Source organism: Rutidosis leptorrhynchoides, chromosome 1, assembly GCF_046630445.1.
Source record: "Rutidosis leptorrhynchoides isolate AG116_Rl617_1_P2 chromosome 1, CSIRO_AGI_Rlap_v1, whole genome shotgun sequence".
Lineage (NCBI taxonomy): Eukaryota > Viridiplantae > Streptophyta > Magnoliopsida > Asterales > Asteraceae > Rutidosis > Rutidosis leptorrhynchoides.
The window spans coordinates 532,734,063-532,755,938 of NC_092333.1; the positions used below are offsets into that span (position 1 = coordinate 532,734,063).

At 33.7% G+C, this 21,876-nt stretch overlaps 1 protein-coding gene across 2 annotated transcripts; it reads left to right on the forward strand.

Moving 5' to 3' along the window:
- Positions 1-1,053: 1,053 nt before the first annotated feature.
- LOC139877533 (NADH--cytochrome b5 reductase 1-like) lies at positions 1,054-4,416 on the forward strand. 2 transcript variants are annotated; one of them, XM_071864972.1, is made up of 9 exons: positions 1,054-1,215; positions 1,383-1,527; positions 1,833-1,923; positions 2,026-2,103; positions 2,662-2,742; positions 2,859-2,948; positions 3,026-3,091; positions 3,176-3,262; positions 4,060-4,416. In XM_071864972.1, exons 1-9 carry the CDS (start codon positions 1,113-1,115, stop codon positions 4,150-4,152), a joined length of 834 nt encoding a protein of 277 aa, XP_071721073.1. In that variant the 5' UTR covers positions 1,054-1,112; the 3' UTR covers positions 4,153-4,416. The 2 variants fall into 2 exon arrangements, with proteins under 2 accessions (XP_071721073.1, XP_071721078.1); XM_071864977.1 differs by having other exon boundaries at positions 1,386-1,527.
- The last annotated feature ends 17,460 nt before the right edge of the window (positions 4,417-21,876 follow it).

Consider the following 21,876-nt stretch of genomic DNA (forward strand, 5'->3'; position numbering starts at 1 on the left):
TATGTTTACTAAGGTGGATACGACGGAGAAATTGAGGTTTTGCATTACCTCAATTGGTCTTCTCATGAATTGATGAGAGAAGACCCCAGCTAGAGATGTGAATGGTGTTACAAGTTTAACAAGTAGTATTGAAGACCTTTTATCGAAAGTCTACTCATCCGAAGAATGTGTTGAGCGTGCGTGTCCCAAATGGTATTTGGCGGTAATCGAAGGTGGTTTAATGTTCTTGGTTAATTCATTGATATGATTGGAGTTTTGTTCAAAGTCTCCAAGTGGGAGATTTGTTAGATTATGGAGACATTTATACAAAACGAGAAAAAAAAAAAAAAAAAAAACTACGGATTTTGCAGATTTCGGGAAGCGTGAAGCAGTTAAATGTGGCGCATCTTGACATGGATGCGGCGCATTCATCGAGCAAAATAGTCCGAGATTTATTGATGCGGAGCATTGAGCTGATATGGCGCATCAGGGGTCAGATGCGGCGCATCACCATCTCGATGCGGCGCATCGAGTGCTGGTACATGAATTTGGAACGTGAAAAGCAAGTGATGCGGCGCATCACACATCAGATGCGGCGCATCTGGTGTCTGGCAGCAAGTTGGCAAGTTGCAACATTTACATCCGAGCATGCTTTGGCCTCCTTTCACTTTAGGTGCAAAGTTAATCACTTTACACCTAAAATTAGGGCTGTGATCATGCCATTACAAGGTGGAAAGCATGGCTAGTTGGTAAACAAGATGATTACTTGTCATGATGAAGATTCCTAGCTAGTTGTCATGGTGTTCTTGTTTTCTCTTATATATAGAACTCATTGTATGCAATTGTAACATACCAAATACAGATTCTCAGTAATAAACACTCTCTAGTTGGTCCGTGGACTAAAGCAATCACACCGCATATAACCACGTTATATCTTGTGTCGTTCTTACATTTACGCATTTATTATCTTTCGTTCATTAAGTGGGTTTGAGTGATCTTGATAGAATCACTACTCGGCTAGTAGTCTTGTAGAATTACTAGCGTTGTTTGGGTCCTAATATCCTAACACTAACATCTTTCAGATATAAGATTAATCTCGAAAAATAAGAAAACCTTCGTTGCTTTGGGGAGCAATGGAGTTTTTGGAAGCGAAGGAGATCCAAGTTGGCCTTGCTGTTTCTGTTCTTGCTGTTGTTGCCACCGCAGCCTACTTTTACTCCTCAAAGAAAACTAAAGGTTTGTCATAAACTTAGACTACTTAAACAAAATTTCTTAATTAGCCTTTTTTATATACCCACGTAAAAGAATATAGTAAACACGGTTTATGTTTCAAAGTGTTGGTTTATAATGTTCCCTGCAGTTCATTGGTAAAACTGAATAAGTATTTCATGTGTTTTTTTCAGTAGGATGCATCGATGCAGAAAGTTTTAAGCAATTCAAGCTTGTAAAGAAAACACAACTTAGTCATAACGTGGCTAAATTCAGATTTGAGCTGCCTACTCCTACATCCGTGTTGGGACTTCCTATTGGACAGCACATAAGTTGCAAGTATGACTTAGCTTCGCTTCCTCTTCACTGATAAATCTATATCAATCATTTACTTATTCTGTTTGTGCTGAAAAAAGAGATGCAACTTGACGGTTAATGTCCATTTCAACTTCTAAATCAATATCTACTACTAATACAGAAGTACCAGTTTCAGTTTGGCAATGAATCCATATCGGTGTGTTATCAGAAATTAAAAATGTATCTTTTTCGTTTTTTAGTGTAGGGTCTATTAGGTTTGGTATGTGCTTCAGTGAAAAACATTGATGTGTTTTTTTATGTAATATTTACCTTGTTTTAAACTTCAGGGGTAAAGATAGCCAAGGAGAAGAGGTCATTAAACCATACACACCAACCACCCTGGACACTGATGTCGGATATTTTGAGTTAGTTATTAAGGTACACATCAAGATTCAAATTTGCTGTGTACACTTTTTTTTTTCTTTTTTCTGATGTTGAATCTTTTAGTATAAATGCTTATGATGCTGGATGTATATGTAGATGTATCCACAAGGACGGATGTCACACCATTTTAGAGAGATGCGTGAAGGTGACTATATGGCTGTAAAGGGACCCAAGGTAGACTCACTTCCCATTAGTTATAATTCCTGATCTTCTAGGCTTTGTGCAGTTGTTTGCAATAGTTTATTATTAGTATGTTGGTTATGGCATTTGGTTATTGCTTTCTTTTTTATCTAACCAGTGTCATACTTCTTTCTTCTTATTATTTTTTTGTATCCCTTTCAAGAAGATTTGTTTGTTAGAACCCATTTTGGTAGTTGCTTACTTGCTCCTTTGTCACTTTGATATCTGGGATCTTTATGTGAAATGACATTTTCTGTAAAAGTCTGAATCTTAGTTAGAGATGTTAATTCACTAAAATGCAAGTTAATAAGGTTTTGTTAGTTCCATACATTCATTGTTTAGGTAGGAACCGGGCTTAGATGTATTTTATCTCACTGGCATAAATAACATTTCAGTTATACAAAAATCGCCAATATTTACTGGTTACTGGATCATATTTTAAAATGAGCACTACCTTTCTTACGAGTTCTGTATAAGCAGTTTGTGATAGAATCATTTGTTTGCTGCTTAATTGTAAAAGCTCAATATACCTTAAACCTTGTACGATTCCAGGGGCGTTTCAAGTATCAACCTGGTCAGGTGAGAGCTTTTGGCATGCTTGCAGGAGGTTCTGGAATCACTCCAATGTTTCAGGTTTTTATTATTATTTTTTTTCCTAATTGTTTTGCGTCTTAATTGTGTGTGTGTGTGTGTGTGTGTGTGTTTAGCCAAAAAAAGGCGTGTTTTACTTATTGGTGATTTTTATTTAGGTTGCTAGAGCTATACTAGAAAACCCAAAAGACAAGACTCAAATTCATCTCATCTATGCTAATGTTACATATGATGACATCCTTCTTAAGGTAAGTACAAATGTTTTAATTATTTTGTAAGTCTGTATTGTTTGTCAAGAGTAATTGATTTATTCAATAAATTTCAGGAAGAAATTGACGGACTAGCAACTAACTACCCTGACCGTTTCAAAGTGTTCTATGTATTGAATCAGGTATTGATATAAAAATTGGTCATATGGGCTAAAATCTTACCTTTTCAACAGTTGGTTAATTTGTTCTTTTTATACTTTTTGCAGCCACCAGAGGAATGGACGGGTGGTGTTGGTTTCGTATCGAAAGAAATGATTCAAACCCATTGCCCTGCACCTGCCTCCGACATTAAGGTAAGGTTTACACGCGTTATCCACTTTCTAAAAGCTGTATGATTCGAGTCTTGTTGCCTGGCAAACGGGCCAGGTTTGGTCGGTTTGGGTAACGGATCAAAATAGTTTTGGGTTGAAATGGGTCATAGGTCAAACCCTGTCAATTTTTTAAACGGGTCAAAATGGGTCAGGTTGAGTCGGTTTGGATAACGGGTCGAAACGGGTCACAGGTCAATTGGGTCAAATGGGTCAAACGGGTTACATCGCTTTTTTTACATTTATTACATTATTTTAGTTATTATTATTCATTAAATATACATAAGAAACATTAATATACATAATAAATGATATAAACATGAATGCTTTATAAATTTTTGACGGATGAAACTTTTTATGCTTGACCCATTTGACCCATTCACAAAACCCATTAGACCTATTTCTATTTATTGATCTTTATTGACACCCATTAGACCCGTTCATTCATTTTTTGTATAGGAGTCAATAGGTTGGAGAAAAACTCATTTAAATCTTTTTTTAAGTTCTGATTTACATTGTTAGGCCTAATTTTTCTCAAGACCCAATTGACCCGAATGCTTGACCCATTTGACCCGACTTTGAGTATTTGGGTCTCAATTGCCAGGTATAGTCTTGTATGATCACATTAGTTTTTTCAACTCGGGGAGTACTCGGTCAAACTCGTTCAAAGTCAAACTTGGTCAACATCCGAGTATTTCTCGAGTAGTGATTTTTGCAATTTTGTGTATACATACATAGTACAATATATAACAAATAATTATATAATTTTGTTGAACATGCAGGTTCTTAGATGTGGTCCACCGCCAATGAACAAGGCCATGGCGGGTCATCTAGACGCTTTGGGGTATACATCTGAGATGCAATTTCAGTTCTAAATCTATCGAGAGGGCCCCCACATATTGCGCATTTTTATTGTGTCAAGCGGGGAAAACAAACAAAACAATTTGAGACCACACATTGTTAATCTTCAGTGTACTTTACATGAATAAAGTTGTTACCTTTGTAGTTAACCATAGAACAAGCACTCAACAACAGTTTCGCATCTCAACTGCTCTTTTAACAGATGCGGTTGAGGCGGTATTCAGCTTGAACATATGTTTTATCCAATATATACTTAATCTGGTACCAATTTTTTGTTAGTTAAAACTGTACTTGTTTATGTTAATATTCAAAAATACCGAATGTAAAAAGTGAGGAAGTGGATATCAAACTTCAAATTAGTTAAAATTTGTCATCAAATATCAAATGTCAAATATAAGTATTAACCAATAAGAAAAATGGATTAGGGATGAATATTTTTTTTCAGCATTTGGTTTGAGATTTCCAAAATAGAACGTCAAAGAAATACCGAGTGTGAGGATTCCAAAATAGAACGTAAAAGGAATATCGAGTGTAACTTCGGGACAGAGCTGTTCCAGTTGTTGAACTATGAAAAAAACTTGAGGAACTTTGAAGACTCCCTTCACTCAAATGTTCTAAGAACTAATAAGGTCCGTGAAGTAGAAAATCAGCAAAACACCTGAAAAAGTTAGTATTCATGCACATGGGCGACTCTAAGTATTACTCCGTGGGGTCACGGGACACCACTATTTCGAACATTTTTAGTAGAAAACTAGTTGTTTACCCTCGCTTCGCGCCGAGTGTTCGGTTTTCAATGTATTTTATTGCGTTTAGTTTAACGATGATGTCGTTGAAGCGCAACTCGAGTCGAACTAAAAGGTATAACCCGTCAAAGATTTAAATGTTATTTTAAATTAACAATATAGATGCATCTCTGCGGGTGGAGGAAAATATAAAGGAAACCAAAAAAGGAAAAATAAAAAAAAATTGTTATAACGGGTAGAGAGAAAAATATAAAGGAAATAATCGGTACTATTCATATTTTTTGCCTAGTAGATATTTGCTGCTGCTAATTATAAAGAAACCATCGGTATTATTCATATTTTTTTTCTTGTAGATATTTGCTGCGGGTGAAGAAAAATATAAAGGAAACCAAAAAAAGAAAAAAATGGGAAAAAAAAACTGTTGCAAAAAAAAAAAAAAACTTGCTACAGTACCATGAATAGTACCGTTCACGTGGATAGTGACCGGTGTACAACCATTGTTGCGCGTTGTACAAGTGATTAAAGCGTGCGAGGAGTACTATTCGTAACTTTTGTCTATTAGTATATATGGTAATAATGTCCTTTAACATGTATATGACACCACTAAATTTAACTGTTTTTTTAACAACGATTGGGATCACCCTAGGGGGACTAAACCACTTGTTGCGATCATCTCCCGTTTCGACTATGCCGATGCAGCGATAATAACCCCTCCCACATCGCTGTCCGGGAGGAAACCTTGAAACCGATCCAAGGGCATGGTCAAGTAAAACCCCCTCCCCTTTACCCCCAAATGATATGGGAAAGGTGCTATGGGTGGATACTTCATGGCAGATTTAACCGTAGGACCCCGTATTTTTCACGTTTATAGTTTTTTTCTTTGAATTGTATAGGACACCACTAAAAGTAACTACTCGGACCCATATAATTTTCGAATTTGTAGTTTTTTAAAGGTGATCAACCACTAAAATAGCATTTAAATATAACTATTACCAGGGGCGGATCTTAGTGGAACCCAAAGGAGGTATCTGCCCCACCTGTATTTAACGGATAAAAAAATTTTACACTAAAAAAAAAAAATTACCAAAAAATAAGGTTTTTATTAGTGTTTACCCCCACTGGAAATGAAAATTTATTAAATTTTTGCATCCGCCCCATCTGTTTTTGAATTCAAGTTCCGCCACTGATTTGTACTGAAAAATATTCCTGGAACCCCATTGATTCTGATCGTGAAATCGTGAATGCATATAAAAACTAAACCTTGATATCCTGTAACATTATGTGCCGAGCCAATCTATAATTTATCATTTGCTTATGTTTTTGTCTCATTATCTCACATGCCCGACCGGTTCATTTATATCACCTAATTTATCATTTATATCACCTAATTTCCTACATAAAGAAGCCAAAAGAGAAGCTAAGAAGGCTGTAGCCCGTGCAAAAGAAAAGGCATATGAAGATTTATATAGGAAATTAGACTCCAAAGAAGGAGCAAATGATATCTACAGGATAGCCAAAGCTAGGGAGCGAAGGCGCAGGGACCTAGATAACATCAAGTTTATCAAAAATGAAGCTGATCAAACCCTAGTTAAGGAAGATGAAATTCGAAAAAGATGGGAAGGGTATTTCTCAACCCTTTTCGCTGGAGGAAGACCCGAATGTCATGAAGATCAGCAAGCTTCTGATATAGAACAATCTCGGAACAACTTAGATTGTGGGATGATCAACCAAGAGGAAGTAAGATCGGCACTAAGAAAGATGGGGAAAAATAAAGCCGCGGGACCAGGCCAGATCCCCGTTGAGGCGTGGCGGTGCCTCGGCGATGATGGTGTTAGGTGGTTGACTTGCCTCTTCAACAAGACGTATCGAAGCTCTAAAATGCCTATGGAATGGAGAGTGAGCGAGATTATTCCCATCTATAAGAACAAAGGGGATGCTCAAACTTGCGGTAACTATAGAGGTATAAAATTACTTAGTCATACTATGAAACTCTGGGAGAGAGTGATCGAGACTAGACTTAGACGCGTGACCAATGTTTCGAAAAATCAATTTGGTTTCATGCCAGGGTGCTCTTCGATAGAGGCTATCCATATTATTAGGAACCTTATGAAAAAGTATAGAGAAAAGCAAAAGAACCTTGAGATGGTTTTCATAGACCTGGAAAAGGCCTACGATTGCGTCCCACGAAATTTGATTTGGAATGAAATGTCCCGTTCTTATTGATTAAAAACGTTCCATATTAATTGATTTCGTTGCGAGGTTTTGACCTCTATATGAGACGTTTTTCAAAGACTGCATTCATTTTAAAACAAACCATAACCTTTATTTTATCAATAAAGGTTTAAAAAGTTTTACGTAGATTATCAAATAATGATAATTTAAAATATCCTGTTTACACACGACCATTACATAATGGTTTACAATACAAATATGTTACAACAAAATAAGTTTCTTGAATGCAGTTTTTACACAATATCATACAAGCATGGACTCCAAATCTCATCCTTATTTAAGTATGCGACAGCGGAAGCTCTTAATAATCACCTGAGAATAAACATGCTTAAAACGTCAACAAAAAATGTTGGTGAGTTATAGGTTTAACCTATATATATCAAATCATAATAATAGACCACAAGATTTCATATTTCAATACACATCCCATACATAGAGATAAAAATCATTCATATGGTGAACACCTGGTAACCAACATTAACAAGATGCATATATAAGAATATCCCCATCATTCCGAGACACCCTTCGGATATGATATAAATTTCGAAGTACTAAAGCATCCGGTACTTTGGATGGGGCTTGTTGGGCCCAATAGATCTATCTTTAGGATTCGCGTCAATTAGGGTGTCTGTTCCCTAATTCTTAGATTACCAGACTTAATAAAAAGGGGCATATTCGATTTCGATAATTCAACCATAGAATGTAGTTTCACGTACTTGTGTCTATTTTGTAAATCATTTATAAAACCTGCATGTATTCTCATCCCAAAAATATTAGATTTTAAAAGTGGGACTATAACTCACTTTCACAGATTTTTATTTCGTCGGGAAGTAAGACTTGGCCACTGGTTGATTCACGAACCTATAACAATATATACATATATATCAAAGTATGTTCAAAATATATTTACAACACTTTTAATATATTTTGATGTTTTAAGTTTATTAAGTCAGCTGTCCTCGTTAGTAACCTACAACTAGTTGTTCACAGTTAGATGTACAGAAATAAATCGATAAATATTATCTTGAATCAATCCACGACCCAGTGTATACGTATCTCAGTATTGATCACAACTCAAACTATATATATTTTGGAATCAACCTCAACCCTGTATAGCTAACTCCAACATTCACATATAGAATGTCTATGGTTGTTCCGAAATATATATAGATGTGTCGACATGATAGGTCGAAACATTGTATACGTGTCTATGGTATCTCAAGATTACATAATATAAAATACAAGTTGATTAAGTTATGGTTGGAATAGATTTGTTACCAATTTTCACGTAGCTAAAATGAGAAAAATTATCCAATCTTGTTTTACCCATAACTTCTTCATTTTAAATCCGTTTTGAGTGAATCAAATTGCTATGGTTTCATATTGAACTCTATTTTATGAATCTAAACAGAAAAAGTATAGGTTTATAGTCGAAAAAATAAGTTACAAGTCGTTTTTGTAAAGGTAGTCATTTTAGTCGAAAGAACGACGTCTAGATGACCATTTTAGAAAACATACTTCCACTTTGAGTTTAACCATAATTTTTAGATATAGTTTCATGTTCATAATAAAAATCATTTTCTCATAATAACAACTTTTAAATCAAAGTTTATCATAGTTTTTAATTAACTAACCCAAAACAGCCCGCGGTGTTACTACGACGGCGTAAATCCGGTTTTACGCTGTTTTTCGTGTTTCCAGGTTTTAAATCATTAAGTTAGCATATCATATAAATATAGAACATGTGTTTAGTTGATTTTAAAAGTCAAGTTAGAAGGATTAACTTTTGTTTGCGAACAAGTTTAGAATTAACTAAACTATGTTCTAGTGATTACAAGTTTAAACCTTCGAATAAGATAGCTTTATATGTATGAATCGAATGATGTTATGAACATCATTACTACCTTAAGTTCCTTGGATAAACCTAATAGAAAAGAGAAAAATGGATCTAGCTTCAACGGATCCTTGGATGGCTCGAAGTTCTTGAAGCAGAATCATGACACGAAAACAAGTTCAAGTAAGATCATCACTTGAAATAAGATTGTTATAGTTATAGAAATTGAACCAAAGTTTGAATATGATTATTACCTTGTATTAGAATGATAACCTACTGTAAGAAACAAAGATTTCTTGAGGTTGGATGATCACCTTACAAGATTGGAAGTGAGCTAGCAAATTTGAAAGTATTCTTGATTTTATGTAACTAGAACTTGTAGAATTTATGAAGAACACTTAGAACTTGAAGATAGAACTTGAGAGAGATCAATTGGATGAAGAAAATTGAAGAATGAAAGTGTTTGTAGGTGTTTTTGGTCATTGGTGTATGGATTAGATATAAAGGATATGTAATTTTGTTTTCATGTAAATAAGTCATGAATGATTACTCATATTTTTGTAATTTTATGAGATATTTCATGCTAGTTGCCAAATGATGGTTCCCACATGTGTTAGGTGACTCACATGGGCTGCTAAGAGCTGATCATTGGAGTATATATACTAATAGTACATACATCTAAAAGCTGTGTATTGTACGAGTACGAATACGGGTGCATACGAGTAGAATTGTTGATGAAACTGAACGAGGATGTAATTGTAAGCATTTTTGTTAAGTAGAAGTATTTTGATAAGTGTATTGAAGTCTTTTAAAAGTGTATAAATACATATTAAAACACTACATGTATATACATTTTAACTGAGTCGTTAAGTCATCGTTAGTCGTTACATGTAAGTGTTGTTTTGAAACCTTTAGGTTAACGATCTTGTTAAATGTTGTTAACCCAATGTTTATAATTGATAAGGCTAAAAAGGAACATATATTTCATAGCATTATTCCCCAAGAAAGACAAGATTTTAGTTGCAATTGTTCCATTTTCGAGTAATATTCGTTTATTTTAAATAAGTGCGAAGACAAAAGGCGAAAACGACGAATTGAAGACAAAAAGGTCCAAAAGGCTCAAATGTACAAGATACAATTCAAAAGGTTCAATTTATTGAGGAAGAACGTCTAAAAATGACAAAAGTACAAGTTACAAAACGCAAAATACACGATATAAAATAGTACGAAAGGACGTTCGAAAATCCGGAACCGGGACATGAGTCAACTCTCAACGCTCGACGCAACGGTGTAAAAATTACGAGTCAACTATGCACAAGAATAAAATATAATATTTAAATAATTCATAATAAGAATAATATTAAATAATAAAAAATTGTTAATTGAGCATAGTTCAGGGGTCATAAATGAAAATTCAAATCTATATTTCGCCTATAAAAGGCCTCGTTCTCTGCACTCTGTATCCATCCAATTTATATATCCATCTTTCTCTTTTCTCATACGTAAAACATATATATATATTTATAATTTATATTTTAATTTTAATTATAATTCTAATAATAAGGGTATGTTAGCGAATGTTGTAAGGGTGTAAATCGAAATTCTGTCCGTGTAACGCTACGCTATTTTTAATCATTGTAAGTTATGTTCAATCTTTTTACATTAATGTCTCGTAGCTAAGTTATTATTATGCTTATTTAAAATGAAGTAATCATGATGTTGGGCTAATTACTAAAATTGGGTAATTGGGCTTTGTACCATAATTGGGGTTTGGACAAAAGAACGACACTTGTGGAAATTAGACTATGGGCTATTAATGGGCTTTATATTTATTTAACTAAATGATAGTTTGTTAATGTTAATATAAAGATTTACAATTGGGCGTCCCTATAAATTACCTTATACACTCAATCGGACACGATGGGCGGGGTATTTATATGTACGAATAATTGTTCATTTAACCGGACACGGGAATTGATTAATAGCCACTAGAATAATTAAAACAGGGGTGAAATTATGTACAAGGACACTTGGTATAATTGATAACAAAATATTAAAACCTTGGGTTACACTCAGTCGACATCCTGGTGTAATTATTAAACAAAATATTAAAATCTTGTTACAGTTTAAGTCCCCAATTAGTTGGAATATTTAACTTCGGGTATAAGAATAATTTGATGAGAACACTCGCACTTTATATTTATGACTGATGGACTGTTATGGACAAAAACCAGACGGACATATTAAATAATCCAGGACAAAGGACAATTAACCCATGGGCATAAAACTAAAATCAACACGTCAAACATCATGATTACGGAAGTTTAAATAAGCATAATTTGTTTATTTCATATTTAATTTCCTTTATTTTATATTTAATTGCACTGCTAATTATCGCATTTTTATTGTTATTGTATTTAATTGCACTTTTAATTATCGTACTTTTTAATTATCGCAAGTTTATTTTATCGCACTTTTATTATTCGCAATTTCATTATCATTATTTACTTTACGCTTTAAATTAAGTCTTTTATTTATTTAATATTTTACATTGGGTTTTAACTGCGACTAAAGTTTTAAAATCGACAATTCGGTCATTAAACGGTAAAAACCCCCCTTTATAATAATAATATTACTTATATATATATTTATATTTCTATAAAAGTAAACTAATATAGCGTTGAGCTTTGTTTAAAAAAGATTCCCTGTGGAACGAACTGGACTTACTAAAAACTACACTACTGTACGATTAGGTACACTGCCTATAAGTGTTGTAGCAAGGTTTAAGTATATCCATTCTATAAATAAATAAATATCTTGTGTAAAATTGTATCGTATTTAATAGTATTTCGTACTAAAAATAATACTATTTCGTACCCCATCCCTACAACATCAAGTATTTTTGGCGCCGCTGCCGGGGATCGAAGAAGCGAAACGCTATAAAAAAAAAGAATCTAGACACAGATGCGGAGCCAGGATATTAGACGAGTGGTGTCACTAGGTACAAATACATAGGAAAATAAGTTATCATATAAATGTCCGTACGATTTTTTTTTATTGATAAACACAGAATCTATAGCTAATTATCTTAAGTGAATGAATGAAAATATAAAATAAAACTATTAATTAAAATACACATTAATATAGTTTTACATGAAATTGTAAAGTAATTATTAAAAAGAATACCAGAAAAATCCAAAGTGAGCCCAACCCTACTACCAACGAAAATTATAAAGTGGTCTGCTAGTCACTTATTTAGTTGCCCCTGACCCGCAAAACTGAAAAAAAAAGTGAAAAAAAAGGGAGTAAAATATAGTAGAAAAAGGTAAAAAGTAAAAAGAAAAAAAAAGGGTTAAAATAAAAGTTGTCTAAAAAATGATTTAGAGTAACAGTTTTTGACAGCACACTGCACACCATAATAAAAGAAAAGACATTTCTAGTGGACCCCATCTACCACCCATTTCTTTTATTTCCGTAGGTTGAAATTAAGAGGAAAACAACCGGCCGGGTCCCACGTGCTTTATCCCATGTCACCTTGTCCCCATTCCACCTAGCAAGTCCACATTCAATGTATCTAGACATTTTGTTTTAAACCTTGAATTCATTAAACGAAATATAAAAAAAAAAAAAAATATTAAATTTTTTTTTTTTAAGTTTTATTATCTTTAGATTTTTAGACTATAGTTACAACTTTTAGTTCTAAGCTTAGTTTTTGCCGTAATTATTTTTATACTTTTAGATTTTTAGGCTTTGCCGTAAAATCCCTTAAGTGCTTATTCCTTAGACTAAGATTTAGGTGCTTTAGAATTTTGCGACGCCAATAGTAATAGTAATAGTATAGTATATACTCGAGTTGAATCAAATGCAAGTAAAACGTCACCACGTAATTCAAACTCAAACTCGATTAAAACTTTAATGAAATCAAGTTTATCGTCATCCAAAATATATAGAAAGTTGATTGCAAATAGGGCTAACAATATATGGGCATGAGATATATCGGCTATCAAAATTAAGCCGAATTAACCTATAGTGTATGTCAAATCTATTTAGTACATAAGATGAAATATAGCATCTAGATAAAGTAGGAATAATTAAAAATAAAATCACATTGGATGCTAAGTATGCTGGTCGGTCCCATTTGATCTAAATTAATTAAAGTTCACTTGAGGTATCATTTGCATTCCACGAAGTAATTGTTGTACTAATTATTAGTTAATGATTTATTTTGTTTAACTTTTTTTTAATATATAAACTCAGATAAGATAAGCACAAGTGAAAAATTGCTACTCCCGATAACTAAGCGGGTTACTACTTTCTTATTTTTATTTATCTTTCGACGCCGTTTACCTATGTATCAATTACAATTCCAATTAGTAATCTCTATTTGTAGTTTTAATTTTAAGATAGTGATAGTAATAAGGATTGATTAGTCGTGTGTTTTAAAGTCTTATAAGCCACTTTTCGCCTTTTTCATTTATTTTTTTCGACACTTTTCGACGCGCAATCTTTTTCTCTCTTATTTCTCGCCATTCTAGTTTTTAGGACTTAGATTTTTTTCTACTTCTTCTCTAAATTTCTTAAAATTACGAAAATTTATTTTAAGTGGTTAAATTGATAGACATCAAAATTTTCTGGTTCGTAGTAATAGTTGGATTTGTACGTGGACCGGGTTATTGGAGCCAAACAGTACTCAATTATATTGAGACCAAACGAATCCTGCCCCTCTGCTGCATCTTTTGGCTATTCGAAACGTGGGCAAAATCAGAAAAGTCTATTGATTGGATAACTTATATAATTTTTCTTTCCTTTTTAAAAACTAATAGGATATTCAGTGAATGCACCGAGCAAGACGTTCACCACCTTTTGTACGTTCACCACCTGTAACTAGATCAAGACATTTAGCAAATATTACCACCGTTGATTTTTCTTTAGAATCGTCATCCAGTCGACCAAGTACTCCAATTCAAATTTTCGATAATCCATTTTTTGAACCCGACCTCACAATTGAGAATCCGGAGAATATTCAGGAACGGTTCGTAGATCCTGAACCATTAAACTTTCCTCCGGAACCACCAATCATTCAAACAGAGATTGTTGAGGAACGAACCATTAAATCAGAATCATCTAGTGATACCGATTCAACAAATTCAATTATGGAGAATCTGGAACCTCTAAGTATGGAAGACCGAATGAGAGCTAAACGCACTGGCCAAGGTCACGCAATTACTCATCCAGACATTAATGCGCCAGATTATGAAATCAAAGGACAAATTCTACACATGGTGACTAATCAATGCCAATTTAGTGGTGCGCCGAAGGAAGATCCTAATGAACATCTACGTACCTTTAATAGGATCTGCACACTATTTAAAATCCGAGAAGTGGAGGATGAACAGATATATCTCATGTTATTTCCCTGGACTTTAAAGGGAGAAGCCAAAGATTGGTTAGAATCGTTACCTGAAGGGGCGATCGATACATGGGATGTTTTAGTTGACAAAGTTCTTAAACAATTCTTTCCTGCATCTAAAGCCGTAAGACTTCAAGCAGAAATTGTTACGTTTACACAGAAACCAAATGAAACTCTATATGAGGCATGGACTAGATATGGAAAGTTATTAAGAGGATGTCCGCAACATGGTTTAGACACCTGTCAAATAGTACAAATATTCTACCAAGGATGCGACATCACTACAAGAAAAGACATAGATATAGCAGCTGGTGGTTCTATTATGAAGAAAACCGAAACTGATGCTTACAAAATTATTGATAACACTGCTTCCCACTCACATGAGTGGCACCAAGAAAAAGATATCGTTAGATCATCTAAAGCAACTAGAGCCGATTCTAGCCATGACTTAGATTCCATTTCCGCAAAGATAGATGTTGTGGAGAGACGAATGGAAAAGATGACTAAAGATATTCACTCAATACGAATTAGTTGTGAGCAGTGTGGAGGACCACATTTGACAAAAGATTGTCTCAGTATTGAATTAACAATGGAACAAAGAGAGAATATTTCATACATAAACCAAAGGCCTGGAAATAATTATCAGAATAATTATCAACCGCCAAGACCTATTTACAATCAAAATCAGAACTATAACCGAAATATTCCATACAACAACCAACAAGGTCCTAGCAATCAACAAGTATCCAACAATACTTACAATCAGCAAAGACCTAATTTTCAAAACAAACCACCACAACAAATCGATGATAAAAAGCCAAATTTAGAAGATATGATGACGAAGCTAGTTGAAACTCAAACGCAGTTTTTCACATCTCAGAAACAAACCAATGAACAAAATGCTCAAGCATTTAGAAATCAACAAGCTTCTATTCAAAATCTGGAACAAGAAGTAAGTAACCTAGCAAGGTTAATAGGTGAAAGAAAACCGGGAAGTCTACCTAGTGATACAAATGCTAACCCCCGGAATGAAACAGCTAAAGCTATTACCACAAGAAGTGGTACAACACTTAAGCCACCTGAAATACCTGTAACTTCTGATGAAACTATTCCTACTCCACAAGAACCACAACCTGATCAAGATAAGGAAAAAGAACTGGTAGTTGAAAAGGTTAATGAAGATAACACAGTTAAGGATAAACCTTATGTTAAACCATATCAACCACCACTTCCTTATCCGGGTAAAATAAAGAAAGAGAAACTTGAAGCCGAGCAATCCAAATTCTTGGATATGTTTAAACAGATAAATGTAAATCTTCCTTTCATTGATGTGATTTCAGGAATGCCTAGATATGCTAAATTCTTGAAAGATCTAATCTCAAATAGAAAGAAAATGGAAGAACTCTCGGCTGTTACTATGAATGCTAATTGTTCAGCAGTGCTGTTGAATAAGATACCAGAAAAACTATCTGATCCAGGAAGTTTCACAATTCCATGTTTTCTGGGTAGTCTTAGTTCAATAGAAGCATTGGCAGACTTAGGTGCTAGTATAAATCTAATGCCGTTTTCACTATACACTAAACTAGACCTTGGAGAATTGAAACCAACCAGAATAAGCATACAACTAGCCGATAGATCAATAAAATATCCTAGAGGGATAATGGAGAACATGCTAGTTAAAGTTGGTACTTTTGTATTTCCAGTAGATTTTGTTGTTTTGGACATGCAAGAAGATTCTCAAGTTCCTCTCATATTAGGAAGACCATTCTTAAACACGGCTAAAGCTATGATAGACGTGTTCGGTAAGAAACTGACCCTAAGTATAGAGGATGAGAGTGTTACCTTTTCAGTTGATAGAGCAATGCAACAACCGCAATCTGCAGATGATACATGTTATTATATTCAAACTATAGATGCACATGCAGAATTATTAGAAGAATTTCCAGAATTATAAGGAACAGGAGAATGTTCTTTAGGAGAAGGAACAGAACAAATTGATGAAGCTGAAATGTTAGATACACTAATAGCTAATGGATATGAACCAACAACAGAAGAAATCTAAATGCTAAAAGAAGAAGACAAATATCGATACAAATCATCGATAGAAGAACCTCCGAAATTAGAGTTAAAGCCACTTCCAAACCATTTGGAATACGCTTATTTACATGGTGAATCTGAATTACCTGTAATAATATCGTCTTCTCTTACTGAAAATGAGAAATCACAACTCATTTCTGTGTTGAAAGCTCATAAACCAGCCATTGCATGGAAGATTCATGATATTAAAGGAATAAGTCCTTCGTATTGCACACATAAAATCCTTATGGAAGAAGGTCATAAAACATATGTGCAACGCCAACGAAGACTAAATCCTAATATGCAAGATGTAGTTAAGAAAGAGATTATTAAACTGCTAGATGCAGGTTTGATATATCCAATCTCTGATAGTCCATGGGTAAGCCCAGTTCAATGCGTGCCTAAGAAGGGTGGCATGACTGTCATTACAAATGAGAAAAATGAGCTTATTCCTACTAGGACTGTAACAGGATGGCGTGTGTGTATTGATTATAGAAAATTAAATGACGCCACCAGAAAAGATCACTTTCCCTTACCTTTTATAGATCAAATGTTGGAAAGATTAGCCGGAAATAGTTACTATTGTTTTCTAGATGGATTTTCCGGATATTTTCAAATTCCAATAGCACCCGAGGACCAAGAGAAAACCACATTCACGTGCCCTTATGGTACTTTTTCTTACAAAAGAATGCCATTTGGACTTTGCAACGCCCCTGCAACCTTTCAAAGGTGCATGATGGCGATTTTTCACGACATGATAGAAGAATGCATGGAAGTTTTCATGGATGACTTTTCAGTCTTCGGTGATACATTTGAATCATGTCTAGTTAATCTGGAACGAATGCTTCTTAGATGCGAACAATCAAATCTAGTACTTAATTGGGAGAAATGCCATTTCATGGTTAAAGAAGGCATCGTTCTTGGACATAAAATTTCAAAAGAAGGAATTGAAGTGGATAGAGCTAAAGTAGATGTAATTGCTAAACTTCCACATCCCACCAATGTTAGAGGAGTTAGGAGTTTTCTAGGGCATGCCGGTTTTTACCGACGTTTCATAAAAGATTTTTCTAAAATTGCCACTCTTATGAATAAACTCCTAGAAAAGGATGCTCCATTCATCTTTTCAGATGAGTGTATCAAATCTTTTAATATTCTTAAAGAAAAACTCACTAATGCGCCGATCATGATAACACCAAATTAGAATCTACCATTTGAACTAATGTGCGATGCAAGTGATTTTGCAATGGGAGCCGTTTTAGGACAAAGGATTGAAAAACGATTTCAACCTATATATTATGCTAGTAAGACGTTACAAGGAGCACAAACGAACTATACAACTACTGAAAAAGAACTCCTTGCTATTGTCTTTGCTTTTGACAAATTTTGATCATATCTCGTTCTAGCAAAAACAGTGGTCTATACCGACCATTCTGCTCTTAGATACCTATTTTCAAAACAAGATGCTAAACCAAGATTAATCCGTTGGATCTTACTCTTACAAGAGTTTGATATTGAAATCCGAGATAAAAGAGGAGCAGAAAATCTCGCCGCTGATCATCTTTCTCGTCTTGAAAATCCCGAATTAGAAGTTCTAAATGAATCAGCCATACAAGACAACTTTCCTGATGAATATCTATTGAAGATAGATTATAAAGAAATCCCATGGTTTGCAGACTATGCAAATTATTTAGTATGTGGATTCCTTGAAAAGGGATTATCGTACCAAAGACGAAAGAAATTCTTCAGTGATATAAAACACTATTTTTGGGAAGATCCACATCTGTTTAAAAGTTGTCCCGATGGAATAATACGCCGATGTGTATTTGGAGATGAAGCTAGTAAAATATTAAACCATTGTCACACAGGACCAACAGGAGGGCATTATGGACCTCAACTAACAGCTAGAAAAGTTTATGAAGCTGGATTCTATTGGCCTATAATTTACAAAGACGCACACCTTCTTTGCAAATCCTGTGATGCTTGTCAAAGGGCCGAAAAAATAAGTCAACGTGATGAAATGCCACAAAATGTCATCCAAGTATGTGAAGTATTTGACATTTGGGGTATTGACTTTATGGGTCCATTTCCAAAATCTCATAATAATCTATATATACTCGTAGCCATTGATTATGTATCTAAATGGGCGGAAGCACAAGCTCTCCCAACTAACGATGCACGAGTTGTAGTCAACTTTTTAAAACGTCTTTTTGCAAGGTTTGGAACACCGAAAGCTTTAATAAGTGATCGGGGTACTCATTTTTGTAATAATCAACTTGAGAAAGTTCTCAAACGTTATGGAGTAACTCATAAAATCTCAACCGCTTATCATCCACAAACAAGTGGACAAGTTGAAAATACTAACCGAGCATTAAAAAGAATTCTAGAGAAAACCGTAGGATCAAATCCGAAGGAATGGTCCATTAAATTGGAGGATGCACTCTGGGCTTTTAGAACAGCCTACAAAACTCCAATTGGAACCACACCTTTTAGACTTGTTTATGGAAAAGCATGTCATCTTCCAGTAGAAATTGAACACAAAGCATTTTGGGCTTTGAAATCATGTAATCTTGATTTACATGAAGCTGGACGTCTACGATTAAGTCAACTAAACGAATTAGAAGAATTAAGACATGAAGCATACGAAAATTCGTTAATCTATAAAGAAAGAACGAAGAAATGGCATGATAAAAGAATCAGAAGTTTAAAAGAATTTAAAGAAGGAGACAAAGTTCTTCTTTTCAATTCACGATTCAAGCTATTTCCTGGAAAATTGAAATCAAGATGGTCTGGACCATTCATAGTCAAAAGAGTTTTCCCATACGGAACGATAGAATTAATAAATTCAAATGGGATTGAATTTAAAGTTAATGGTCACAGAGTTAAACATTACATACATGGTCCGATGGAAGTCGACAACGAAGTTAATCACAATTTCGACACCACATCTAACTAAGTGTGGGGAGAATCAAGTCTTTAAAGGATAATATGTATTTATGTTAGATTTAGATTGTCTGTTTTCGTGTAGTTCTCGAAAATGGAACCCGAATGGTCTTTCCCTAGTAGACCCTAAAGAACTAGTCTTCTCCCCCCATTCTGAATTTTTATTTTTTTTAGGAAATGAAGACTGCCTGTGAACTAAACCATGGTCTAATGCTACACGCTTTGATCACTAAACGTAATAATGACATACTCCCGAGTGAAATAGTATCAGTAATCAGAGAAAGAATGGACGGAGTTAGAAAAGAATCCAGATGCGAAGATAATAAGTTACAATTTGGTAAAGGAAAATCAAAATCCGCAGCGAAAAGAAGAGCACGACACCTAGAAAGATGTCACAAATGCGGAAAATGGTCACATGGAGGTAAATGTTCAAATAATCAAACCTATTCAAATACCGAATTTGTTACTTTATGCAGAGACGGACCGTTCATATGTTTAGAAGAAAAGACACTAAATGCTCGAGGTTACGCCTATGTAGCCATGGAAAACCAATTAAACCGACTATCTTATGAATGGGATAGATCATATAACTAAGAAATCTATTTCACAGGTATGTCTGTACAGTTTTTATTTTTATTTTTTTTATTTTTAACCTTTTGATAATAAACGCTAATTTGTTCGCTAAAAAGTATTAAATTGGTATTAAATAAAATTAGGTTTGGCGACCGAAATTATTGATATCATTCAAAAATTTATTACATCACTGCGAAATTTAACGTTTATTCTTAAGGTATAAATATCTTTAATCAATCAACCCAAAATATTTCAAAAATTCGTCATGAGTTAAATTAGGTCTTGGAACCGAAATTACTTTACCGAAAAGAGGGGCGCATATTTTTGATAATATTTGATTGATTAAAGTGAGATAAAAAGCCAAAAAGATTTTTAATTTTATTTTTACCATATTTTTAAAATTAATATATAAATCTTAAATTAATATTGTAAAGTTTATAAAAACAATATATTTAAAATTGTAAATATTTGAAAAATTAATATAAGTTTGGTGTGAATTTATAATATGAATTTTTAAATTAAGTTTGGTGTGAATTTTTAATTTTTAAAATGTGAATTTTTTTTTAATTTTATGCATTTCAAATTTTAAGTTTGGTGTGAATTTTTAATATTAATTTTGAATTTTATATTTAAATTGTGTGAATTTAAAAACAAAAATTTACTTTATCTCATTAAGTTAAAAATATGATTTTTAAAATTCGTCGTAAGTTGAAGACTAGGTCATTGAACCGAAATTGCTTTACCCGAGGGAGGGACGAGAACTTTTATTATCATTATTTTTAATCTTATTGAATTAAAGTATGCCAAAAACATTAAAAAAAAAAAAAAAAAAAACCCTAAAAATCTTAGCTTTTAAAACAATCGCTACAAAAAGACAAATTTTAAAATTTTGTCGAAGGACGGACTAGGACATCGATCCGAAACGACCTCGTCCTAAATAACAAGAGAAACAAATTTTTAAAATTAATTAATATTTTTTTTATAAGTTAAAGATTTCTAAAAAAAAAAAAAATCCAATATGTTTGGAAACTTTGGTAAAATTTAATCATTTTTCTACGCAAATCACCCTCAATAATTTAAATTGTTACTGATTTCTTGCAAATGAGGGTATTGCAAGATCTTAAGTGTGGGAAGGGGTTAAATTCTTTCGGATTTTAAAATTTTTATCTTAAACACTGGGTTACCATTAAAAATACTAGTAAAGCAGTAGTTGTATTAGAATCTAGTGTTCTCTGATAATAAAGAACAGCCCTAGTCTTATATACTGACTACCCAATTCTAGTAAAAATTTTCAAAATTTTCAATTAAATGAACTCAAAATCATGTTTATACATATTTATGAACGATAAGACTAGGTTTTAACACCGAAATTATTGTAACCTCGGAAAGGACATAAATTGAGAAACAAACCAAAATGTTAAAATTCATTTAAGAACGGAATAGAGGAGAACAAAAAGGCAAATAAAAGAAAATAAAAGTCAAGTGTGGGAAAATTTACCAAGTTATTTTTAACATATGTAACATATTTCTGTAACAAATAATTTAAGATACTTTTTGCTTTGGACTAATCTAAACAGTTTTACCCGATTTATTATAATATATTTGAAAGAAAGATGGATCTACACGATGAATCAATTCCATCATTAAAAGGAAGTAAAGTCTTCCGAAAAAGACACGCGCTTCTTGATTTAGGTCATGAAGTTGTCGTCCAGACCAGCTGTAGGTTGACGAAAAATCTAGAAAAGTCATCACTAAAATCGGCTGGAAATCCACGGACCTCAGCATCAAACAGGGGCGCCAGGTGGTCAGATTTATCCTAACCATGAGAAGGATTTATCTCGTACAATGGGGGGGCACCGTGCAAATTAGCTGGATAAGACTAATGAATCAGATCCCCAGAAAGGATAATCTCCTTAAAGATTAAAAATCA